The 27963-nt window shown below is 37.0% G+C and overlaps 1 protein-coding gene across 3 annotated transcripts in view; it reads right to left on the bottom strand.

Moving 5' to 3' along the window:
* ZFP91 (ZFP91 zinc finger protein, atypical E3 ubiquitin ligase) overlaps positions 1-27963 on the bottom strand; it is a 46268-nt gene that overhangs the window by 13156 nt on the left and 5149 nt on the right. For all 3 annotated transcript variants that reach the window (XM_057317071.1, XM_026487008.4, XM_026487007.4), the window contains exon 2: positions 27580-27608. In XM_057317071.1, coding sequence (XP_057173054.1) covers positions 27580-27608 — 29 coding nt within the window. The remainder of the gene's footprint in view (positions 1-27579; positions 27609-27963) is intronic.

Here is a 27963-nt window from a genome sequence, read left to right as displayed (position 1 = left end):
TATCTACCCTAGGAAAATAAACTGGCACATGGAGGTTCATGTTTATAACAGCTAAAGAATGGAAATGACCTATCTCTCCCTTCAACAAGAAAATGTTCAAATAAACCATGGCATATTACAGAAATGGAATATTATATAGAGGTATCTGTAAAGAATGACATGGAATTGCTGCCAAAAATATTGTTAAACAGAAATTAAGCAAAAAATAAGACACAAAACTATATATAACTTTTTTTTTAAGATCTGAAAAATATAGTTTCCTCTACTGTGGAACAAGGTGGTGAATGGGGGGCTACTCCAGCTTTAACTATACTCTTTGAAAGTTTTATGAGAATATACTGAAGTAATGAAATAAAACTAGTTTGAAATGCAGAGAACAGCAGTGGGAACTCCTAATAACCTGACATAATTATTAAATCAGATACGCATTTCCCTTCGGTTTTCCTTCCCACTCATTAGTGCCTTTCTCACTCTTCTCATATCTGAGCTACTTTAAGTATCAAAATAATGTAATAGTAGTAGTACTAGTAGTAGTAGTAGTAGTAATAATAATAAAAAGGTTAGAATTGAAAATATCTTCAACTATACACAATCCAACGAGTTTTACCCATAAACTAACTGGAAGGCCACAGACAACTTGTTCAAGATCACAAAGCTAGCTAAGCAGACCTAGATATAAAAATCATATCTTGAGACTAGTAATCAAGGACTTTTCCACCTAGGTCATGGCCGTTTTTAAGGTAATTTCTTCAGAGGGAGCAATTCAACATCCTCTATAAAGAAGAATAAATAATGCAGAGAAAGTCTTCTTTTTTACTCAACCCAACTACACTAATTTGGACTTTAAACCCACTCCAGAACTTCCTGTAAAGGTTTTTTTCTTTATGACGAAAAGGATTATATGGCCACACCTTTTCACGCTGTTGATCAAATGGTGGCAATTTGATGAGAATTGCTTTTTCCTATAAACAAAGCGTTAACAGCCTATTTTATGAATATCACCCCACTCCCCCAAAACTCTGGTCTTAAAAAGAAAGCAGCATCATCAGAGACTGATGTCAGTAAAAATGTCCCTCAAGAGAAACACACATGCATTTGTATGCACAAGCATGGCGTGCGCGCGCACACACACACACCCCAGAATCAACTCTGTAAAAAAATACTCAGAGGTTTATAGCAACCAAGCGAGCACTAAAAAAGTAAAAAATAAGACAAGTTAAACGAGACATTTAAGAAAATCTTGATCAAATCCCTTACAAGCTAAAGGAAACAAAGCCTTTAGAGATGACACAAGACAAAGAATATGGTTTTTAAAAATACGTTCAAAAAAGCTAAAGGGTTTAAAATACTGACAAATAACTAACAGCAATCATGAGAATGTCTCAACAAATAGAGAATGTCAATAAAGAGGTGGTAATTATAAAGAACAAATTCTGGAGCTGAAAAGTGTAACAAATGAAATGAAAAATTCACTAGAGGATTTCATTTAACAAATCTAGGAAAATAGATGAATTGGCAAACATTAAGACAGGTTAAATAAGAGTATCCAGTCCATAGAACAGAAAGAAACCAAGAGCCTAAGACACCCATGGGACCATTAAACGTACTGACATATACACGAGAGTCCCAGAAGAGGGCAGTGAATGAAGCAGAAAGACTATTTGAAAAAATAAAGGCCAAATGTTTCTCAACATTACTAAGACATGAATCTGCACAAACAAGAAGCTCCACAAGCTCCACGAACTCCATCCGGTAGGGCAAATTCTGTGAAACTGAATAAAGGAAACATTTTTACAGTGGAGTTGGCTGGCCAGAAAGTGGAGCTCTCATGCCATGCCACTTGTTGCAATCCTTTGCAGACCCAAGAGAAAGAAGCCCCATCTACTATCCCAGCAGGAGGAAGGAAGATTTTTTTCCTTACCTGGCAACAGCCCGCCAATGAGACACAGTCACAATTCAGCCAATGAAAATCTGTTATATTTCAAACTCCTAGTTTATTCCAGTGGACTCTGTGTTTACAACAGCCCCCTTACTACCCACCCCCGCCCAAAAGTTCCTCTTCTTTGTTCATGGTACTTGTCTATGGCTTTTGTTACTGCTTGCTTATCCAGAATTCTAATTCCTCTGCTATTCCTGAATAAACCCATTTGCTGGTAAAATAACTGGCTGTTTTACTTTTAGGGTCAACGACTCAAGAGCTCCACACCAAGACACATTACAATCAAACTGTCAAAAGCCAAAGACAATCTTGAAAACAGTGTAAGAGAAGTGACTCATCAGGTATAAGAAATGCTCAATATGATTAATAGCCTATTGCTCATCAGAAACTACAGAGACCAGAAGGTAGAGGGATTCCATATATAAAGTGGTAATGTCAAGCAAGAATTCTGTATCTGGCAAAATATCCTTTCAAAATGGAGACATTCTCAGATAAAGAAAAGCAGAATTTTTTGCTAGTAGACATGCCCTACAAGAAATGCTATAGGGAGTTCTCCAGGCTGAGAGGACACTAGGATGTAACTCAAAGCCATGAGGAAATAAAAACACTGTAATTACATAAGTAAATATAAAACAGTATTGTATTTTTGGTTTGTAACTCCTCATTTTTCCCCTACATGACCTAAAAGTCAGGTGTATAAAACAATAATTAAAAACCTATGTTAATGGGCACACAATATAGAAAGATTCCAAGTACTGTTCTCTTTTTGCTTAACAATTCATTCCTTAATTTATCTAATTCCTCTCATTTTTAGTATGGAGTGGTAAGAACAAACCAGACTGCACTTTCCACACTTTGCTTGGAAATCTTCTCAGCTAAATATACAAGTTCCTCACTTATAGAAATTCTACCTCCCACCAAGAGAACATAGTTCAGCTAAACTATCTGCCACTTGATAGCAGGATCACCTTGCCTCCACTGTCCATCAACACGTTCATCATTTCCTTCTAAGGCCTCCCCAGATTACCTTTAACATCTGTATTTCTGCCAACCTTTTTTAAGGCAATCCAGGCTGCTTTCTGATTAACTGCCTCAGAATTCCCCCAGGTACTAGCCATTAACCAAAACCATTTCTACATTTTCAGGTATTTTGTTGCAGCAACACACCACTTCCAGTACCAAACTCTGTATTTGTTTCCTAGGGCTTCCATAATAACTTACCACAAAGACCTATTATCTGCAAAGAGCCTATTTCCAAATACATTACATTCACAGGTATTCAACATCTTTTTCTGGGGAAACAATTCAACCCACAGCAAGTGGCCCTACTAATAGAAGACAAACTAGACTTCAAGTCAAAAACTGTTGAGACAAAAAAGGACACTGTATATTGATAAAAGGGTCAATTGAGAAGATATAAGGATTATAAACCTATACACACATAATGTATGTAGCAATGAACGACAGAATTAAAGGGAGAAATAGCCAGTACTAAAATAAGAGAGAGACTTCCCTACCTTACTTTCAGTAATGCACAGAGTAACTATAGTCAGAAGCCAGTTAGGAAACAGAGGGCTTGAGCAATCCTATGAAAAAATTAGACCTAACAGATATATAAAAAATACTTCACAGAAAACCAGAATACACAGTCTTCTCAAGTGCACACAGAAGAGTCTCCAGGGAAGACCATATGCTAGGCCACAAAACAAGTCTCAAGAAATTTAAAAAGACAGATCATATAAAGAATGTTATCTGATCACAATGGAATGAAACTAGAAATACATGAAATTAAACAACCCACTCTTCAAACAAACAGGTTACAGAAAACACTTAAAGGATGAGTGAAAAGGGTGAAACCGTATGATAATTGTCTTTCTCTGAAATATTGATGGTCTTTCACACAAAAGCACACAACCAACGAAAGTGGGACTTGAACCCATTTAGAGAAAGACAATTATCATATGGTTTCACTCATTTATGGAACATAAGAAGTAGGAAGATCGGTAGGAGAAGGAAGGGAAGAAGAAAGGGGGTTAAACAGAAGGGGGAATGAACCATGAGAGACCATGGACTCTGGGAAACAACCTGAGGGCTTCAGAGGGGAGGGGATGGGGGAACGGGATAGGCTGGTGATGGGTATTAAAGAGGGCACGTATTTCATGGTGCACTGGGTGTTATACACAAGTAATGAATCATAGAACATTACATCAAAAACTAGGGATGTACTATATGGTGACTAACATAATATAATAAAAAATTATTATTAAAAAAAAGGATGAGTGAAAAGGAAAACGCAAGATAGCATAACTTACAGGTTGCAGCAAAAGCAGTGGTTGGGGAGAAATTGACAGCTATGCTTTCATTAAAATAGAAAAAACAACCCCACACGTCTAATCAATAATCTACACCTTAAAGAAAAAAAAGGGAAAAAAGGAAGCCAAAGGTAGAAGAAGGAAGGAAATAAAGATTAGAGCAGAGATAAATAAAATAGAAACCAAGAGAAAAATCCATAAAACTAAAAGTTGGTTTTCTGGAAAGATCTGCAAAATTGAAACCTTTAGCTAAACTTGAAAAAAAAAAAAGAAAAAGAAAGAAAGAAAGAAAGAAAGAAAGAAAGAAAGAAAAAGACTCAAATTACTAAAACTGGAAATTAAAGTGAAGACATTATTACTGACCTTACAGAAATAAAAAGGGTTGAGAACACAACTGTATGCAAACAAATTAGGTAACCTGCATGAAATAAACAAACACCCAGACACATACTAAAACTAACTCAAGAAGAAACAGAAACCTGAACACACAAGTGAAGACAAAGAATCAGTAATCAAAAACCTCCCAAAGAACATTATCAATCATAGCCAAACCATGGAAAGAGCCTAAATGTCCATTAACTGATGAATGGACAAAGAAGATATGGTATGTACATATCTGCACGTGTACACACACACACACACACACACACACACACACACACAATGGAGTTACTCATCCATCAAAAAGAATGAAATCTTGCCATTTGCAATGACATGGATGGAGCTAGAGTGTATTATGTTAAGTGAAATAAGTTAGAGAAGGACAAATACCACATGATTTCACTCATGTGGAATTTAAGAAACAAAACAGATGAACATATGGGAAGAGGTAAAAAAAAAAAAAAGAGAGAGAGGGAAGCAAACCATAAGAGACTCAACTATAGAGAACAAACTGGCGGTCGATGGAAAGAGGTGGGTGAGGGATGGGCTAAATGGGTGATGGGTTTTAAGGAGGGCACTTGATGTAATGAGCACTGAGTGGTGTATGTAAATGATGAATCACTGAATTCTACATCTGAACCAACATTACAGTATATGTCAACTAGCTAGAATCAAATAAAAATTTGAAACAAACAAAAAAATAAAATGATGATTTCCAAAAACAAATGCCTCCCAATGGGGAAAAAAAAACCCCATGAGCAGATGGTTTAACTAGTGAATTCTACTTATCATTCAAAGAATTAACACTAACCTTTCTCAAATTCTTCCAAAAAAATAAAAGAGGGAACACTTCTCGATTCATTCTGTAAGGCCATCATTACTCTGATACCAAAGACAAAGACACCACAAGAAAACTACTGACCAACTTCCCTTGCAAACCAAAGTCAGCACCACATTAAGACTGCAGCATTTGAACACAAAGATCAAATGGGATGTATCCTAGGATTGAGGGTGGTTCAATATAAAAAAAATCAATTGTTATAATGTACCACAATAGAATAAAGGAAAAAACCCCACGCAATCATCCCAAATGATGTAGAAAAAGCATTTCACAAAATTCAGCACACTTTCATGGTAAGAACACACAGCACTCTAGGAACAGAATGAAACTTCCTCAACCCAATAGAGGGTACTTATCAAAACCCTAGAACTAACATACTCAATGGTAATGGCAAAAGACTGAAAGCTCTCTTCCCTAGGATCAGGAACAGGACAAGGATGCCCTCTTTTTCCATTTCTTTTCAAACCTGTATAGGAAGTTCTAGCCAGAGCAATTACCCAAGGGGGTGGGGGGAAGCCACCCAAATTAGAAAGAAAGGTAAATCTACCTCTACTTGCAGATGAAATGACCCTATTTCTAAAGAAAATTCTGAAGAGTCTGCAAAATTATTAAAGGTAACAGACAAATTTAGCAAAGTTGCAGAATACAAGAGCAATACGCAAAAATATTTTGTTTTAAATATACCAGCAATGAGTGATCCAAAAAGGGAAATAAGAAAACAATTCCATTTACAATTCAGTTAAAAACAATAAAATACTTAAATATAGGTAAGATGTCAATAGTCCCCAAATTGATCTACAGATTAAATATAATCCCTATCAAAATCCCAACTTCCTTTTTTGCAGAAATTGACAATGTGATCCTAAAATTCATAGAAAAATGTAAGGGACCTAGATTATCCAAAACAATCTTGAAAAAGACTCACTTTATTCTTCCCAGTCTCAAAATTTACAACTCACAACAAAGCGGCAGTAAACAGGGTGTCTGGGTGGCTCAGTCTGTTCGTTAAGTGGCTGCCTTCAGCTCAGGTCATGATCTCAGGGTCCTGGGATCTAGCCCCTGCTCAGCGGGGAGCCTGCTTCTCCCTCTTCCTCTGTGGCTCCCCCTACTTGTGCTCTTTCTCTTTCTAATGAATAAAATCTTAAAACACCAACCCCCCCCATGCACAAACAAAAAACAAAAAAACCAAAGCTGCAGTAATCAATTAGTACCACAGTGTGGTACTGACGTAAGGAGAGACAGAATAACCAAAGGAATTAAATTCAGAGTCTCAATATAAACCCATACATCTATGGTCAACTGATTTTCAACAGGTTTGCTGAGACCATTGATGGGGAAAGAAGTCTCCTCAAAGAGTGCTAGGACAACTACATATCCACATGCAAAGAATGAAGCCGAAGCCTTACTTTATGCCATATATAAAAATTAACTAAAAATGAATCAAAGACTTACGAGCTAATGCTAAAAAACTCTTAGAAGAAAAACCTACAGAATGGGAGAAAATTATTTACAGGCATTATCTCTAATAAGAGTCTAATATTCAGAACATATAAATAATTCTCAGTTCAACAAAAAGACAAATACCAACTAAAAAATGAGAAAAGAACTTTAAGACATTTCTCCAAAGAAGATACACAAATGGAAACTACTATCTGAGCTACATAACATGTAGGCACAGAGACTACAACCACATTTTTTGAAAGAGGAAGAAGGGACAAAGAAAGAATGGCTGATACTATAATTGAGACAAAAAGATACTGGCACTAATGGCAGGAAAATTACTAATTCTTTTAGGTAACAAAAGATGAAACATAACAGTAATTTACTCAATCCTATAGCAACAGATAATTCTTTCAAAACAACCTAATCAAATTCCAAAAGATGAGAGCCACTTCATGATAAAACACTTCAAGTCAGAAAGGCTATCCTAGTATGATCTGGTTCTCCTTCAGGTTGCCCTACTTTTCTAACTGAAGCTTAGAGAAATTAAATGACTTGTTCAAGATTACAAAGCTAACATTGATTGTGGGGTGAAACGGAATGGTTCGTTGGTAAGCTGGGAAGAAACCACAGTAATGGTTTTCTCATTTCTATTTAAATATTTATATTTTTTTCCTGGAAAACTAAAAAACACTTGACAAAGTATTAAGTGCCTGACAGTATGATGATATTTTTTTTTCAGATTTAGTCATTACTTTGTCAAGTAATTTTTATTCTTGTTTGTATAGATAAGGAAAGCAAGTAACTAACTTTCCCACCCTTACAAATTAAGCGATTTGGGATTTGAACCTAGGTATATCTAAGTCCAACATCTGTATTCTTTCTATTATACCACTCCTAACCATATAGAAGAGAAATGGGAAAAGCACCAGTAAAGGGCTTAATTCAGATCTGGCTCATTTCCACTCAGCTGAAGGCTCAAGGTGCCAAGAGAGGGTCTCATTTATGCAATATGCTGAGTTAGAGACCACAAGAATTATTCCATGGAAGTGAATTTTTAATCTAAAACTGCACATGATATTTGATTCAAAACAGAAAAATGGAAAGAATATTTTATGATTAAAAACCACAACAAAGCTGAGATTTTCAAACTTCAATTAAGAAATTAAATGATTAGTACATTTCAATATGGTTTACTCAGTTTTAAATCAACAAGACTGTTTGTGTGTACATATGTGCTAATACTTAGGATTTTTCTTTCTTGTTCCAGTCATTTTCTTCACAACTCACTGTATCTATGCTTTTATTTTCTTTCTTACCTATTCCAGGGCAGCTATCAGCCACTGAACACTTGAGAGAAAGAAAATAAAGGATAAAACAATACTTATGAGCGTTTATAAAATTTCCATGGATCTTAAAATTTTAGGTCAAAAAATGAGAATCATAAACTAAGCTATTAATTTTCAAAGTACAGGCATTAGGTGAATTAGTTCTGTCTCTTAAAAACATTAAGAGACTTTGCTTAGACACAGGTTTGAGAAAGTGAGAAGATGTGTTCTTGACATTGTTGCTTTGAAAACTAGTGTTCATTAACTGAACAGTCTTTATAGCTCAAAACTTAACATTTAAATTTGAATAGATATGGTTGGACTCTTAAGGATGACTAAGTGCTAGCGAGGTGATAGACGGGAAGTAGGAAAGAAGAGCGCATGCAAATGTCATGAGATGTGGAAAGTAAAAAGACTAATATGACTGGAGCAGAGAAAACAGGACAGAAACTGCCATCATTTATACTATTACTGAAAAGGCAGGAAAATGTCTAATAAAGAAGGTCCTTGGGGAGCCTGGGTGACTCACAGTCGGTTAAGCGCCCAACTCTTGATTATGGCTCAAGTCGTGATCTCAGGGTCGTGAGATGGAGCCCCACATCGAACCGTGCATGGGGCTCTGGGCTCAATTCTCTCTCCCTCTGCTCTCCCACCTCCCCCCCCCCCCCGCCCCGCTCAAGTGCTCTAAAATAAATCTTAAAAAAAATAAAAATAAAAAAAAGATCAAAGATCCTTGAAGGATTTTAGATTTTATCCTAATAGCCACAGAAAGGCAGAGGAAGAATTTAAGTCGGAATGTGGCATGGTGACATTTGCAGTTTTAATGTTCACTCTGGTTGCAGGCTAGAGAATGACCTATGTGGGGCAAGAATGGATTCAAAGAGACCTAGCTAAAAGTCTACTGCAAAAGACCAGGCAAAAATAATTGTTCGAAAAAGAGTAATAGCATTAAGAGGTGAAAAGAACTGGAGATTTGCAAAATACTTAGGAGGCAGACCAGAGAGGACTAAATGACTTCATAAAAGGATAGAGGGGGAGAGAAAGAGATCATGGATTTAGTGTTTAGATTTATGACCTGGATAACTGGATAGATGGTGAAGTAGTCACAGAAAAATATTAGGTGTCTTTTGTTGTTTTGAAGAAACATTAGGGAAAATATGTATTCCACTGTGGACAAGTTCAATTTGAGAGGTCTGCTGAGTAAAACATCAGTGGATCTGAAGTTCAGAGGAAGGGGTCTGGGTTACCTACCTACAACTGGGAATTGGCATTACCATGTTCGATTATAGTGCTATCATCTAGATTCAGCATCATATACATAAAATGATCACTTTCAACTTTCATGAAATATGTTTTTAGCTATTCCCAACATTTGCTTATTCACTGGTTCCTCCGTTCCAGAAGTAGTTTTGTATTATAAAATCTACTTTAAAAAATTAACCATAGTACAGTTTTGCTTTGTTCAGGTCTTTCAATCCATTATCTCCTAAGTACTCTATTCTATTTTGATGGTAAAATGTAGGTTAGCAGAGTACCTGGGCATGTAAAGATAGTTGTACTGAAGTATGGGTGTGACACTGACAAGGAGGATAAATTTAGGAAAAGGAAAGAGCACAACAGTGCTGCAAAAACAGAAAAGCTCAGAGATAACGGGGTCTACGAAATACTATAGGGAGAAATTTGGGAGTCCATCTAAGGAGAATTGTGAGCAATAAGGCTGAGGAAATATAATTCATCTACACTGTAGAGGCTCTGGATCCAAGCCTAAGAAATCTGAAGTTAGATAGGTACTAGAGAATCTCTGAAGGTTATAGGGTAAGAGTTATAGGACTTGAATGGAGATCAATCTGGCACACGGTGAATTCATAACAAAGGAGCTGTAGTTTGAGAGCTGCAATTAAGAAAATCAATTGGGATGCAAATATAGTATATCTAATCTTACTAAGGACCTTACTTAAAAATTCTAATGGATAAAAGGCTGACAGACTTGAGGTCAGGTTTGGGGGGAGGGGCGTACACAAAACGAGAAGATCCTGACCATAGTGAGACATAGAGGTAAGGAAGAAAGAGGCGTCATGGCTATGTGGCCTCTGCCCCTGCTACTCCACCAGAACAGCTGCTGTCAGGTTCCCAATGTCCTCCACGCAGTTAAATCTAATTGACATTTTTCAGCTCCCATCTTACTTATCTGTTGACAGCTGGCGTTCACGGTATCACACTTTCTTGGTCTTTTTCCTACTTCCCTGGTTTCCCCTTTTCAGTCTTCCTTGGTAGCTTCTCCTCCTCCTCTGTCCTTTAGATTTAAATGCCACAGCTCAGTCCTAGAGTCTCCTCTTTTCTGTATCATTCTCTCTGTAATCTACTTTTGCCTGTCAAATAGTATCCATCACAAAAGCCACCCTCCTAGGGGTTTCAATATGTACTCAGTATAGTGGGTGAGAGACAATGGCGGTGCTTTAATAGGAAGGCACGTGCCACACACTATAAAGAATTGCCTTTTAATAATTCAAGTACAAATCAATATATTATGAAAATATAGCACATATGCAAAATCACCTAAAAACGGATCTAGCACGTGAGCTAATTAGTTAATGACCAATAATAAGGAATATTATCATGTGACTGTCACTGTTCTAAGTAGTTCATGTGAATCATCTTACATTGAATTCTCAAAATACTCCCAATAAGCACTTATTACATACTTTCCTAATTTTACAGACAGGCAAACTGAGACATGGAAAGTTAAGGAAACATCCCAAGGTCACGTGGTAAATTTAGGGCAAAGCAGATTCAAATCCAGGTTGTCTGATTTTGAAGACTCTTTAACAGGTATACTCTCCAGTAAAGAAACCCTGAACTCACTTCTGTCCTCTGCAGGTACTTTCTCTATCTCAGGATTATGCATCATCATCTCTAGATCTTGCACTTTGGTTGATACTACAGTTCCTTTAAAACTGCTTTTGTCAAGGTCAACCAGTGTTGAGCAGGAGCTCTTACCTTTGTGTGTCATGGACTCCTCTGGGGGATGCTGTAAAGCTTATATACTCCTTCTCAGGATTATTACTTTTAAGTGTACAAAATAAAATAGGATTTGAAAAGAAGACTTACAAAGAAAACTATAATGGAATATGGTTAATCCACAGATCCCTCGACTAAAAGCTAACAGATACTTTTTTGTTCTTAATCATGCATAATCTTTTGGTAGCATTTGCCACTACTGTCCCAGCTACCCCCTCCGAAAAATTAAAATGCTTTGCCTTTCCTTCAATCTACCATTTGTTCTTCTTGGACCTTTTATCCTTCTCGGTCTCATTTGGGCTCTCCACCCCTACTTGAAATGTTGGTGTTTACAGGCCTGCTTCTCTTCTTACCAAAAACACCTGCACGATCTCAATAACTCCAAGCTCAAGTATTATGTAAAAGCCCAAACTTTTATAACCAACTATCTACTTGTCATCTCCTCTTTAATTTCAAGACTTGTAAGACCCGAAGTGGAGGACATAGCTAACTAAGCTGGGTCCAGATTCCCGACCCAGAGGAACTAAGAGATGATAAACGGGTGTTGTTTTCAATTTGTGGTAATTTGTTACACAGCAAAAGAAAACTAATCCAGTGGTCAAACATCGTGGTTCTGGCAACACCTTGAAAAAAAGGCTGTATGAGTTACCAAGTAACTTGATGCTAGGATATGCTGGAATCACATAATTCTCCTTCTCCTGCATCTTTTTTTCTAACATCATGTCCACCAAGCAACCTTCTAATCCTTTGGTTTTACGGCAAAGCCCAAGATTTTTAGTTATACAGAAAGGTCCAAAACAACGGAATATAAACAGTTCCAGTGATGGAATATAAGATGCAAACATGACATAAGCAGAGGTTTGAGAGGCACTTTTGCAATTGAGGATTGCCCTTTTGGAAAGCTGCCCAGAGACTGCCATGTTATTAAGAAGCTGGACTAGCCTAGTGGACGATGAGAGACCATGAGGAGGAAAACCATGTGCTGGCCCACAGCCAGCACCAACTGCCACACATGCCAGCACAGCCATCTTGCCCCATCAAGCCCTTTCAGCTGTTATGTGACTGCAGCTGCCCAATAAGCTCAGGAGAACAGGAGAACCATCCAGCCAACCAAAGAACAATGAGAAATAATAAACTGTATTAAGACGTTAATTTAGGATGATGTGTTCTAAAGCAAAAGATATAACTGATAGTCTCAATTTTCTCATCTATAAAATGAAGAATTAGAGATGATCTCTGAGATCATCTCCAGTGTAAACATTATGATTCACTCTTTCACTCTTCACATTCTCAGATGTAAGAAACAAAACAACAAAAATAGATTTGGTAGGATGTTACATAGATAAGATGGAATAAAAGGAATATTAGAATTAATTAAGGTTTTAAGTTTTAAATAGTGTGCAGGGGGACTTCTATTAAACAGGAGCAGACTGAAATATACCTTTTTTGTCTGTTTCCTTCTAAAAGGTCACCAAAATGACAGAAAAGAACTAAAAATGACTAAGAAACAGAAAGTCAAAGGAACTCAAAAGGAGACAACAGTCCTATGATTTCATTTCAATGAAATTTTAGAGGACCAAAAACAGGATAGTAATAAAGACTTTATACATCAAAGAGAGTTTAAACTTACACTAGAAGGTGGGGAAATAAACAAGTAGCAAGCAAGCACACACACACTTTTAGCCACTTCAGAAAGGAAGAGGAATGAGAGTCATAAGGTGCCTCTTCTGAAAAGAGAAAAGAGCAGGTGGAAGGTTTCAAAAGTAGTTTGAACACCCAGACCCATTCATCCCATGCTGCCAGCAACTATCCCTCCTTCTGAGCAAAGGTTTACTATTTAGGAAAGGCTGAACTGGACAGGCTCTGGCATCAACAGTTTTAGGTAAGGGCAGAGGTGAAGTATTACCAGAGAATAGGGGTAATTAAATGGAAGCAAAAATAATAAATGCTGAGGACCCTCCTCACTGATTTCCCACCCACTTCATGTAACCAGAGATACCAGAATTTCTCTCTGAAGAAACAGACATGGCCTATAGAAAGACTAGGCCCACATCATCCCTTTACAGCGGACAGAAGTCTAATCTGTGCACACAGATCTCCCAATCAGCGTTTTAGTACTTTACTCTACAAATCAGAAGAAAGTTAGGGAACACCCAAAACTCGATGAAAATTTCTGAGAGGCTAAAGAAACAAATGGGAAAAACAACTCAAAAGAAATGGGCAATACAGGAACATTAAAAAACATATATACATATAAATATATCCTAGGATGGGAGGCAACTATATTGTTTAAGAATATAGGCACCAGGGTGGCTCAAAGATCTGACTCTTGATTATGGTGGATTGGGTGGTGACCTTAGGATCATGAGATCAAGCCCTGCACTGGGCTCTGTGCTCGGCAGGGAGTCTTAAGATTCTGTCTCTCTCCCCACCTCCCTCTACCTCTCCCCCAACTCACACTTGCTCTCTAAAATAAATACATCTTAAAAAAAAATAGTAATTCACTCAAAAAAACCTCTTGGAAATTAAAAATATGATAGCAAGAATTAAAACCTTGAAGAAAAGGTGTTAAGCTGAGCAAATAGAACAAAAGTAGAAAAAGGTTAGGCAATGGGATAAAAGATCAAATTAAGCAGAGAAAGCAAAAGTGACAGTTAATAAATAAGAACATAAAATCTGCTATAAATTGAAGACATGAATTTTAATTTAATGTCATTTATGTGTTAATTTTATGTGTCAACTTGGCTAGTGTGATGCTGTAATCTATAAAAATATATATATATATATTAGGTCTTCATCCACAAGTTCTAACTTGGAGCTTCCCAAACCCTTGGAATTTCCTGTTAAGAGTGACAAAGGTGTTTCCTGTCATGTTAATAACACGACTTTTGGACTCCACCTAAAGAAGGGAGTTGGTTGCCAAAAGGTTAAACTTTTATCTCCCCCACCCCCCACTTCCAGAGAGACAAGACAAGGGCCTGGAGAATGAATGGAACACCAACAGCCAATGACTTAATCAATCATGGCCACGATGAAGCCTCTATAAAAACCCAAGACAGGGTTCAAAGAGCTTCCAGGTTGGTAAACACATGGAGGTTTGGGGCGAATGGCACGCGCTGATGGGGAAGGGAAGGGAAAGGATACCAGCTAGACCTGCTTGTACTCACGGACCTTTGTCTCACATTTTTTCCTTAAGCTCTTCTTTCTAGTTTATCTCTTAACGCAGGCAAATCGAAACCGTAACCACCCCTTAGGCAATAGTGACTGTCCAGACAAGACCTCTAGCCAGCCCAGGCCACCCAAATCAGTTTGAGTGTAACCCCTGATTTGCGCCTGCCCAGATGAACCATGGAGTAACCCCTAGCATGACCAACTACTGTTACCTCATTATAATACTAAAATCTCTGCCCAAGCAGGAGCACAAGCCTCATTTACATAACATATAATGTATGTACAGATGTGTTTCCTTAAGGCACACACAGAGCCTTATACCAGCCTCTACATACAAGGTTTTTCTATCTAAATATTCATACTAATCCTAAATAAAAAGAACCCATTCACCCTTACTAGGAGAGTCACAGCTCTGGAAGTTATTCTCCGAGATCACCTTATTTGCTGCAAATATAAGTTTCCTTTGTGCGACAACTTAACCTGGTATAGTTTCTATCTGTGACTCACCAAGCAGCGAACTCATGTTGGTTCCGTGAAGAAGCTTCTCGCCCTTTACCTTGCCCTATACATCTCTTTCACTTGGCTGTTCCTGAGTTAGTTATATCCTTTTATAATAAACCAGTATCTGGTAAGTTAAATGTTTCTGAGTTCTGTAAGCAGCTCTAGCAAATTAACTGAACACAAGAGGGGTCATGGGAACTTGTGATTTACAGCCAGTTGTTCAGAACAGGTAACAACCTGGACCTGCTACTGGCATCTGAATGAGGGTTGGGGGAGCAGTCTTGTAGGACTGAGCACTTAACCTATGGAATCTGATGCTATTTCCTTTTAACAGTGACACTGAGTTGCATTCTTGGACATCCTGCTGGTGTCTGAGAATTGCTTGGCTGCTGTGTGAGAAACCCTCTCCTCTCCAACCCCACTAGGGTGCCTAGCTGTTTGGTCAAACACCAGCCTAAAAATTGATGTGATAATTAACATTTAAATCAGCAGACTTTGAGAGAACTACCCTCTATAAAGTGGGTGGGCCTTATCCAATCAGTTGAAGGCCTAAGAGCAAAGACAGATTTCATGGAGTTTAGCTTCAAGACGGCAAGACCACCTCTTATCTGAATTTCCAGTTGGCTGAATTGCCCTGGTGGATTTGGATAGCTGCCACAATGACATAAGCTAATTCCTTAAAATAAACCTCTCTCTGTATATATCCTACTGGTTCTGCTTCACTCAAGGACCCCCCAACTAACACAGACTCTGGTACTGAAAGTGGTTCTAGAGGAAGAGAATTCTTTTTTTAAATTTCATAAACATTTTTAAATTTTTGAATCCAGTATAATTAACATACAGTGTGATATTAGTCTCAGGTATGCAATATAGCAATTCTATACATTACTCAGTGCTCACTCATAGTAAGTATATCTTAATCCCCCCTTCACCTAGTTTACCCATCCCCCCAGACCCACCTCACTTCTGGTAACCATCAGTTTTTTTCTATTTAAGAATCTGGGTTTTTTTCTTTTTTCTTCGTTCGTTTATTTCTTAAATTCCACGTGAGTGAAATCATAGGATAGCTGTCTTTCTCTCATTTATTTCACTTAGCATTACACCCTCTAGATCCATGTTGTTAAAAATGGCAAAATTTCACTCTTTTTTTATGGCTGAGTAATATCCCATTATACATGTGTATATACAGCCACTTCTTCTTTACCCATTCATCTGTCGATAGACACCTGAGTTGCTTCCATAATTCGGCTATTATAAATATTGCTGCAATAAAGACAGGGATGCATGCATCTTTTCAAATTAGTGTTTTCATATTCTTTGGGTAAATACCCACTAGTGGAATTACTGTATCATACAGTAGTTCTGTTTTCAATTTTTCAAGGAACCTCCATACTGTCTTCCACAGTGCTGCACCAGTTTGCATTCCTGCCTACAGTGCAAGAGGTTTTTTCCTCCACATCCTCACCAACACTTTTTTCTTATGTTTTTGATTTTAGCCACTCCGACAGGTGTGAGGTGGTATCTCTTGCTTTTTTTTTTCCCCATTGTGGTTTGACTTGCATTTTCCCGATGATGAGTGATGCTGAGCATCTTTTCATGAGTCTGTTAGCCATGTGGAAGTCTTCTCTGGAGAAAGGTCTATTCATGTCTTCTGCCTGTTTTTTTTAAATTGGATGTTTTTTTGGTGTTGAGTTTTTTATATATTTTGGATACTAAAACTTTACTGGGAATGTCATTTGCAAATATCTTTTCCCATTCAGATTGTTTTGTTGATTGTTTCTTTGCTTCACAGAAGCATTTATTTTGATATAGTTCCAAAAGTTTATTTTTGCTTTTGTTTCCCCTGCCTCAGGAGACAGAAAAAAGCTGCTATGGCCAATATCAGAAAAATTACTGCCTATGCTCTCTTTTAGGATCTTTATGGTTTCAGGTCTCACATTTAGGTCTTTAATTCATTTCAAGTTTATTTTTGTATATGGTACAATAAAGTGGTCCAGTTTCATTCTTTTGTGTTTAGCTATCCAGTTTTCCCAACATCATTTATTAAAGAGACTGTCTTTTTCCCATTGTATATTCTTGCCTCCTTTATCAAAGACAAATTGGCCAGAAAATTGTGGGTTTATTTCTGAGCTCTCGATTCTGTTCCATTGATATATGTGTTTATTTTTGTGCCAGTACCATACTGTTTTATTACAGCTTTGTAATAGCTTGAAATCAGGGATTTTATATACCTCCAGTTTTGCTCTTCTTCAAGATTGTTTTGGCTACTCAGGGTCTTTTGTGGTTCCCTATAAATTTTAGGATTATTTTTTCTAGTTTCGTAAAAAATGCTGTCGGTATTCTGATAGGAACTGCATTAAATTTGAAGATTGCTTTGGGTCGTAGGAAACATTTTAACAATATTTTCTCTCCCAAACCATGAGCATGAAATATCTTTCCATCTGTGTCATTTCAATTTATTTCATCAATGTGTTACAGTTTTCAGAGTACAGGTCCTTCACTTCCTTGGTTAAGTTTACTCCTGGTATTTTATTATTTTTGGTGCAACTGTAAACGGGACTGTTTTCTTAATTTCTTTCTACTACTTTATTATTAGTGTATAGAAATGCAATGGATTTCTCTATATTGATTTTATATCATGGGACCTTACTGAATTCATTTATCAGTTCTAGCAGCTTTTTGGTAGAGTCTTTAGGCTTTCTGTAACTGCAAATAGTAAAAGTTTTACTTCTTCCTTACTGATTTGGATGCCTTTTCTTTTTCTTGTCTGAGTGCTCTGCTGTGGTTAAGATTTCCAGTACTACGTTGAATAAAAGTGCTAAGGGTAGACATGCTTGTCTTGTTCCTGATCTTAGCAGAAAAGTGCTCAGTTTATCATAAATGAGTATGATGTTAGCTGTGGGTTTTTCATATATGGTCTTTATTCTGTTGAGGTTTGTTCCCTCTAAACTTTCTTTGTTGAGGATTTTTCTCATGAATAGATATTGTACTTTGTCACATGCTTTTCCTGCATCTATTGAAATAGTCCTGTTTTTATCCTTTATCTTACTAATGTGATGTATCATGCTGATTGCTTTGCAAATACTGAGCCACCCTTATGTCCAGGAAAAAAAATCCCACTTGATTGTGGTCAATGATTTTTTAAATATATCGATGGATTCAGTGTGTTGATATTTTGTTGAGGAATCCTGTATCTATGTTCACCAGACATACTGGCCTGTAGTTCTTTTTTTGTACTGTCTTTATCTGGTATTGGTATCAAGGTAATGCTGGCCTCATAGAATGAATTTGGAAGCTTTCCCTCCTCTCTCCTAGTTTTTGGAATGGTTTGAGAGGAGTAGGTATTAACTCTTCTTTTAAATGTTTGGTAGAATTCACCTGGAGGCCTTCTGGTCCTGGACTTCAGCTTGTTGGGAGTTTGATTATGGATTCAATTTCATTGCTAGTAATCAGTCTGTTCAAATGTTCTATTTCTTCTTGATTCACTTTTGGGAGGTTATATGTTTCTGTGAATTTATCCATTTCTTATACGTTGTCCAATTTTTTTCACATTTTTCATAATATTCTCTTATTAATCTTTTTAAGCAGGCTCTATGCCCAGCGTGGAGCCCAACGTGGGGCCTGAACCCACAACCCTGAAATCAAGACCTGAGCTAAGACTGAGTCAGATGCTTAACTGACTGAGCCACCCAGGTGGTTTTTTGTTATTTCTGTTGTGTCAGCTTTTATTTCTCCTCTTTCATTCTGATTTTGAGTCCTCTCTCTCTCTTTTTTTAAATGAGTTCGGCTAAAGGTTTACCAATTTTGTTGATTTGTTTTTATTTATTTATTTAGAGACAACGTGCATGTACACATGCGTGAGCAGGGGAAGGGTAGAAGGAGAAAGAGAGAATCTCAAGCAGACACCCCACTGAGTGCAGAGCCTGAAGCGCAATGCGGGGCTCGATCTCATGACCCTAAGATCATGACCTGAGCCGAAATCATGAGTCATACACTTAGCCAAATGAGCCACACAGACGCCCCTAATTCTGTTGATTTTTCAAAGAACCAGCTTCTGGTTTCATTGATATGTTGTATTTTTTTTCAGTTTCTGTTTTGTCTATTTCTACTCTACTCTTTATTATCTCCTTCCTACTGCTGGGTTTGGGTTTTGCTTGTTCTTTTTCTAACTCCTTTAGGTGTAAGGTTAGGTTGTTGATTTGAAATTTTTCTTGCTTCTTGAAGCAGGCCTGTATTGCTATAAACTTCCTAGAAGAGAATCTTAAGAATGAGTTTTCTGAATTGGTTCTGGGATCTCTGGAATTGTTTCTGTGATTAGATTTAAAGGCACTAATGACTATTTTCAGTAGTAAGGAGAACACTGAAAGTCTATGGCATGACACGACAACAGAAATAGGTAAAAAAAATCACCAATGCATACTTCTGATCAAATACTTATTAAATAAGAGACAAGGTTCTGGTTATCCTGTATTCGACACCTTCGAATATTTCAAGCTAATGAACATGAAATTGGCTAGATGCTTCTAGCTGCACTGGATGAAGTTAAGAAACATAGGGATGTGCTTAGGGATTCAAATTCCTAGCTCAAGCATCACATAAATGACCTGAAAGTTTCTATGACTGCCCTGAAAGAAATCCCCACTTCCTACAGCTGCAGAGCTGGGACTGCTAGAAACCAAACCAGAGTCTCACCAAGGCCAACCTGGGTATAGGCACTGCTAAGTGCCATCTGCAAGCAGCAGAGACCAGCAGTAAGTCCCTGATACAGTACCATTCCCCAGGATCATCAGCCAGCTACCTAATGACAGGTTCATTAAAATGGACCACTTCCATTATGGAAGTGGCAATGTTTTGGTCTTAGTTGAATCAACACTCTGAATATGGATTTGCCTTCCCTGCATACAGTGCTTCTGTTAAAAAAAATACCGCTTATGGACATATAGAATGCCTTATCCCAGTTATAGTTTTCCACACAGTAATTTCTTCTGAACAAGGAACTCACTTCTCAGCAAATGAAATGCAGCAATGGATCCATGCTCATGGAATTCACTGGTCTTACCAGGTGCCCCATGATCCTGAAGTAGCTGGCTTGACAGAATAGTGGAATGACAATAACAAACATTGGTGAGGTTGTGGAGAAACAGAAATCCTCACCTATCACTAGGGAACATAAATGTCACAGCCACCGTGGAAAACTCTTTGCCAGACTCTTTAACATATATTTACCATATACAGTCTAGAAATTTCACTCATAGACACCTACCCAAAAGAAATAAAAACATCCATCCACACAAAAGCTTGCCCATGAATATTCACACTATCATTATTCATGACAGCTAAAAAGCAGATTAACTGATAAATGGAAAAATCAAATGGATATTTCCATACAAAGAAATACCACACAAAGGAATGAAAATATTGATACGTGCCACAACATGAATTAACCTCAAAATTATGCAAAGTGAAAGAAGCCAAACATAAAAACAAAAAACACATATTCTATGTACAAATTCATTGATAAAATGCCCAGAGAAGGAAAACCTATATGGATAGAATTATACACTTGAAATGAGTGTATTTTATAACATGTAAATTATGTCCCAATAAAATCATATTAATAATATATGCATCACAGCACTGGTCACAAAAGCCAATAACTAAAAGCTACCCAAATACCAGCAGTAAAATGAGTACATCATACTTCCACAATGGAATACTATACAACAATGAAAATAAACAATCTCTAACAAACACAGCCTAGAGAAACCTCACATAATGGTGAGCAAGGAAGTCCTACCCAAGAGTATACATTCTTATTCCATTTATATAGAATCCAAAAAATGGGAAAACAGATTTGTGCTGCTCAAAGTCAGAATGGTGGTAATACTTGGGGGTGGTCGATCAGGTTCTATTTCTTGAGCTGGGTGATGACTACATGACTGAGCTTGCCTTGTGAAAATTCACAAAGCTGTACGTTTATGATAAGTGCACTTCTGCATAGATACCATATATCTAAACAGACTTTCAAAAAGATGACCTGTAATGCTAGAAAAAAACCTGAGAATTATCAAGTGTCTTTTACTCAGGTTAAATTATAGAATATACATGTGTAGTAAGCAGGGTTGGATATCCACCTTCCTCTTTCCTTAAAAAATCAATTTCACTCTTAGAAACATGGTGGGGTTCCTGATCAGTGCGAGCTTAAGGCTTTCAAAGTAGAGTTTGTGAACTCCCAAAGGTTACCAAGACCCTTTGAGAAGTTTGCCAGGGCAAAATTCTCCAAAAACCAACTAACCAACCAACCAACCAAACCTGTACTGGAATTCTGATTTGGATTAGATTTCATCAGTACATCAAAATGGGGAGAAATGACATCTTAACAATATCAAGCCTTCAAACCCACGAACGTGGGACATGATTTGTTCCATTTACTTAAGTCTTTAATTTCATTCAACAGTGTTTTGTACTTCAGGTCTTGTAAGATTTATCCTTAAGTAGTTCATATTTTTTGATGCTACTGTAAATGGTGTAATTTTTTCATTTTTAATTTCAGTGTTTTTGTTGCTAATATACAGAAATACAATTGATTTTTGTATGTTGATCTTGCATCATGTGAGGTGGCATTAAGACACCTTGTGGCTTTTGCCTTCAACCTTTTTGGAAAACTGCTTTGAAACCACCATGACACGAAAATGTCTAGAATGAAAGACCAACGAGAGAGGGAACAGCTCAACGGAGAAATAACAAATTTTTGTACATTAAACCACTGAGTTTTTGGATGGTTTGTTATAAAGCAACAGATACCTGACAGAAGAGTTTAGGAAGAGTCACAGTAAAGAAAATAGGATTTAGAAATTCTCAAACAGGCAAAGTCACAAACAGAAATCAGCCAATAGGAAGCTAAGAGACAAGCTGGGAGCTTAACTAGGACCAAAGCAGAATGAGGTGTATAGGCAGAAGACACAACCACAGTTACCTCTAAGACAATTACTTGCACTGAAGTTAAAGGGGTCTTTGCCTTTGCCTTGATGTAGTTAGATCAATCTGGCTAGTTTTAATTCAGAGGAGCTTGATCCTTCTTGGATTTAAAGGGTCAAGGGGCATGATACCAGAGCTAATTCCTTTTCGTCTGAGCTTCTTGTCCACTCCTGCTTCAGTCTTCTTCCCCCAGGGCATTCTGCTGCACCTCTCAAGTGGTTATGGCAGGAATTGGATCTCAATATAAAATAATTACTATAAAGTACAAAATAAACTTACAACTGTTGTCTGAGATGGTTTCTATATAAGTTGAATCAAAATAGGCAAATTTTACAAAGTTATTTCTTTCTATGTAAGGGAAAGACTCGTTTATCTGAATGACAAAACATCCCATAACTAAAGTGAGCTGATAAACCCACGCGCTCTCTAAGCCCATGTCACAATCCACATATATGTGAGGCATGTCTCTGCTTCTTAGAAAACTAGAACAGAGAGGAAGAATGACAGGAGGTCTACATACTTGAACTAAGAACGGTTTAAAGGACATGGGACATTCCCAACAAGGAACCAGATGTCTGAGTAGATCCTTCTCATACTGAGAGAAATAATATAGTTCGGGCTACCTTAAGATAAAGGCCTAGAAAGAAAGGAGGATAGATAAAATGCTATGTACTGTCAGCCATTTGGATACAAACATTATCCTAACAGTCAGAAACTCCAGTTTCTGAAACCTGATCAGGTGTATTTCTATAATTAGCTCTGCTTTGTTTCCCATAAATAATTAGTAAAGTCCATTTCGAAATATTCCAACATTAGCAGTATTAAGTCAAGGAAAGCGAGGCCCTCTTTTTTAACTTCTATTTAAGCCAACTTCAGAAGCGTCTCATTTAATTTGTGAAGAATGCTTCAGTTAAAAGTGAATTGAGAGTTAAGACTGAAACTAAGTATATGCCTTTTTTAACCTAGTGAATCTCCTTCCAGAACACTTCTATTCAAAACCAGTAGGATTTTATTTTAACTAGGGAAACCAGGTTATCGGCAAGGAGACTCAAAATCTTTCAAGAAAGAGTTGTGAAGATGAAGCCCTGAGTAACTTCTCCCATCATCCTTTTATACAAAAACTAAATGGTAAAAATTAAAGTTAGATTTTTCTCAATGGAGTGGGAAAAACAGGTGGAAATGACTGTTCTATATATTTAAGAATAACACAAATATTGTTTAAGGGTACTGGAAATGACAGAATAAGAAATAATCCAAGGTATTCCAACAAAGGAAAAATGAAATATTCTGATGAAATCAAAACTATAAAAACTGTTAAAAGTAAATAAATGCTATTTTTTTTAAGAAAGAGGGGCGCCTGGGTGGCTCGGTCAGTTGGGTGTCCGCCTTCGGCTGAGGTCATGATCTCCGGGTCTTGGGATTGAGCCCCATGGCAGGCTCCCTGCTCAGCAAACGGTATGCTTCTCCCTCTCCTTCTGCCCCTCCCCCACTCATGCTGTCTCTCTCTTTCAAATTAATAAATAAATAAAATCTTAAAAAAAAAAAAAAAAGGAACACAGAGCTATTATCTATAAATTAGATCAATGAAAACAAAAACTGAGGATTTGATCCAGGAAAGAAATATCAAAACAAGCTAATATTTCAGGAATTATGTTGATTACAAACTAAGTCAGTCAAATAGTCAAAGCTCTGAACAATGTAAGTAAATTCCCAGATCTGTTATGAACTTATTTGATGACTCTGTCTAGGCTTATTTGATGACTCTGTCTAGGCAAACTTTTCTAAATATTACTATCCCATCCATAACAAGAATAACTAAAAACAGTAAAATTATTTTGAATAAAAGGTGAGACTCCGAGTAAAATACAAATTTTCAAGCACCCCGTGATTCAAAATGTTTTCCACAAATTCTAATTTTATGAACTATCCGTTAAAAAGTGGGGGGGGGGGGGCGCGCCTGGGTGGCGCAGTCGTTAAGCGTCTGCGTTAAGCGTCTGCCTTAAGCGTCTGCCTTCGGCTCAGGGCGTGATCCCAGTAAGAGCCCCACATCAGGCTCCTCTGCTAGGAGCCTGCTTCTTCCTCTCTCACTCTCCCTGCTTGTGTTCCCTCTCTCGCTGGCTGTCTGTCTCTGTCAAATTAATAAATAAAATCTTAAAAAAAAGTGGGGAGGCTATCTTACAGTCAATTAAGTTAGGTAGTTACTGCATATTTTGGTACTTATATTGGTTTTTTTTTTTTAAGATTTTATTTATTTGTCAGAGACAGAGCAAGTGTGCACAAGCAGGGGGAGTGGCAGGCAGAGGCAGAGGGAGAAGCAGGCTTCCCACTGAGCAAGGAGCCCAATGTGGGACTTGATCCCAGGACCCTGGGATCATGACCTGAGCTGAAGGTAGACGTTTAACCAACTGAGCCACCCAGGCGTCCTGGTATTTATAGTGCTTATTTCTCACAATTGAAACCTCTTGAGAGGTCCTGCAATAAATAAACTAGCACACTGATGACTCAAGCACCTACCACATTTGACTCTAATACTCATTATTCCATGAAACACATGAAACTCACTTTAGTAAACATTAAGATATTATAGTCTCCTTTTTTTAATAAGGCTTTATCTTGCAGTTTTAGTTGGAGATTTGAAAGTGAAAGAAAATTAGTGGATAAAGTAACACTAGAATTACTAATAAAATACACTGAGGCAAACTATCACTATACTTCATTACCATAAGACTAATACTGGCTGAAAACAGAAAACAGAATGAAAAGATAAAGCCAAGTTAAAAAGGACCGTGCGAGGCTCCATCCCTCAAAATTTCTGCTAACACTTTTGGAAGCTCTACTGTGATGATGATAGTCCTCTGGCAGTGGTAAACTAAGCTTTCATGTTTCAAGTTTTCCCCTTTTTGCTTTTTCTGTGTGGGATGCTCTTCATCTGGCTATCTATTTGCATATTCAGGTCTCAGCTCAAAGGTCACCTTCTCAAAAGACATCTTCCCTTGACTTGTAACTTCATCAAACACTATATCACATTATTTTAATCAAGTAAGTGTTTAATGGCACTGATTTGATTATCAGCACAATCTATTATCTAGAATGGTGCTGGACACATAATGGGATGCTCAACAATTACTTGTTCAATGAATTAATAAACACTATTTTTGCAAATTTCCATTTGTTTTTGTATATACCCATCAGGATTAAATATAGCAAGGACAGGGACCACTATTACTTCAGTGTGAAGAACGAACATGGCACTTGGCAACTTAATAATTTTAAAACAACACCAAGTTGTTTTTTGTGTGTGAGCAAAATTATTTGTTCAAACATGTCAAAGGTTCTTATTTTTGACTGAAGGAAAGTATATGATTTCAAGTCGTTTGGATTAAGTAAGAAAAAAAAACAAACCTGAAAACATCTTGTCCATATTCATGAAACAGAGAGCTAGTCACTATCTCTAGAAAATATCAAAATCTGTTCAAAGTTTTGAAAAAACCAACCTCTGAAAAAAGTACAAGTTACTTCATTTAAAATTCAGTAGACTGAACATGAAAACTCTTCCTGAGTAACAGAACAACTTTCTGAGAAGTGACAAGAAAAAGGGAAAGAATTGAGGTGAATTCTAAGACAGCACAAGAAAAAGTGACCACCACAGCTTCCATTTCTTTATTCCCTGATCTAGTTGTTTAAATGTATCTAAGAATCAATCAGTTCTTATGTACCTATATACTAGTCAAAGTTGAACAGCTACCATAATAGATAAACCAAAAGAGATGAAGATGAGAGTTGGAGAGTATTTTTTCAACAGTTTACAGCTACCTTTTACTGCGTGTTCATTGGATTCCAGGTATTGAATTATTTGCAATAAAAGGCAGAACTTGAATTCAAACCCTGAGCTCTAACCCTAGATCCAGAGCATTTAACGACTGAATCAGAGCAGGACTGATTTTGAGATTGAAGTTACCCAGAATGCAGTTTTAATCTCGCCACAGCTGCACAACTACGTAACAAGCCAACTTTTCTGGTTTAAGGCATCTACACAAAGAGCAATTAATTTACCTCCAACGGGGATTCAAAATTTCCAACACATCCTCCCAGTTCTCCTCAAGGCAACCCAAATAATTTCTTTATACATACTCTTTAGACACATGAAGTAATATTAGCTTGATAAAGGCAGGTTGGGGGTTTTGTCTTGTTTTAATAAAGCTCTGGTACTTGATTGCCACCTGTCTCTACATTTTCATCACATCATAACATTTCAAAATGATCTCTGAATAAGGAGCACAAGACCTTCCATTCTTGGCAGACATACCCTATTTTTCAAGTAACAGCAGCAACAAAACTGAAAATTTGTTAGACAAATTAGTCATGCAAAGTTTTCTACACAAAAAATTTGCCTAGAATACTTCTGCCTAGTAAACTATGAAATACTAGCCTCAGATTCTAAAATTCAGAGAAAAAGAAAAAACCTGATCACCGATAGCTAATTATTTACAAAGCAGCCACCAATTCAAGTTACTGGTTCCCAACCACAGTACCATTTTTCTAAGTAGCATAAAATCCACGGTTTTTTTTTTTTTTTTAAAGATTTTATTTATTTGACAGAGAGAGTGAGAGAGAGAGACAGCCAGCGAGAGAGGGAACACAAGCAGGGGGAGTGGGAGAGGAAGAAGCAGGCTCCCAGCGCAAGAGCCTGACGTGGGGCTCAATCCCAGAACTCCGGGATCACGCCCTGAACTGAAGGCAGACGCTTAATGACTTGAGCCACCCAGGCGCCCCTAAAATCCAGGTTTTAAACTTGCCTTATGCATGTTATATATGTTACATATTCTCAAAGCATTCTTTGTGAAGGGAAAAAAAATCTTAATTTTTTATATATAAACACATTCACATGTATAATAAATTGGCCAACCCCCAGTTATTAAGTAGATTTCTGTTACACATAATAAATGAAATATGCTTAGGAGTATATCTGTTCAAGTTTTAAGAAGGATGCTGCATATCTGAATTTAGCATCAAGAAATGCAGCCAATAACTAGAAAAAATATAGCATTTTTAAATACAAATATATTTTATATGAATAATGAATGAGCAACCGGCCCAGCATATTAGGGGCAATTTTAATAACCCAATCTGCAAAGCCAGAATGTAATCTTTTTAAAGAAGTGTTTACAAAGAAAAAGGTAGACATTAGCTTTCCTTTGTAATCCAGATAAACAGAAGACTATATTTAATACATACAAATGATCCCATTTAATTGTTCACCAGGCTGCAATCTTAGAACACTTTTTTCTGCATTCTTCAAACTGCATTTATAATTGGAGTGTCTACCAGTACCAAGATTCTGTCTACGCTCTACTCTCTGTGTTGTGTATCATTCCTCTCATTACTTAACTAAAAACGCAAATAGCTAAAAACAAATTGTAATAAACTGACATTAAATAATCTGATTTCCCATTATTAGGTTTCCAAATAATGCCAAAATGTTTCACCAGCCCAAACCTATTAGCTAAACAGGTTCTAACTACTCCAATTATTATTTTTTTTAACTAAACGAAGGTCACTTTTAAATGGAAATGATCTGAATTATCAGGCTGAAGCTCACTCTATTTCCTATCAGATCATAAAATAATCAGTGTTAATATACATGATAGATTAAGAATGACCAAGTCTTACCTTTGTCAGTTGTAACTTTGTCTACACATCTGAAAGAAATGAGAACCAAATATTAAATGAACAATCTTGCATACTTTCCTAAAACACAGGTATTTATCTCTTTCAGGTTTGTCTTCAGAGTGATGCAGAAAGCATCTAGAGTGGTGTGGTCAACAGAACTTTCTGCAGTGATGAAAATATTCTATGTCTGCACTGTCCAATATGACAGTCACATGTGGCTACTAGTGCTTGAAACAGCCTGTTTGTAACTGAGGAAGTGAATTTTTCATTTTAATTAATGTAAATTTAAATAGTTATCATATCTGACAGCATACAGCTACAGTATCATTCAAAAAGTTTCTAAGTGTAAAAAAATAGAAAGAAAACATTGCTGATTTTGTTATA

This window comes from Ursus arctos, unplaced genomic scaffold (assembly GCF_023065955.2).
Source record: "Ursus arctos isolate Adak ecotype North America unplaced genomic scaffold, UrsArc2.0 scaffold_23, whole genome shotgun sequence".
Lineage (NCBI taxonomy): Eukaryota > Metazoa > Chordata > Mammalia > Carnivora > Ursidae > Ursus > Ursus arctos.
This window is presented reverse-complemented; position numbering and strand designations above follow the sequence as displayed.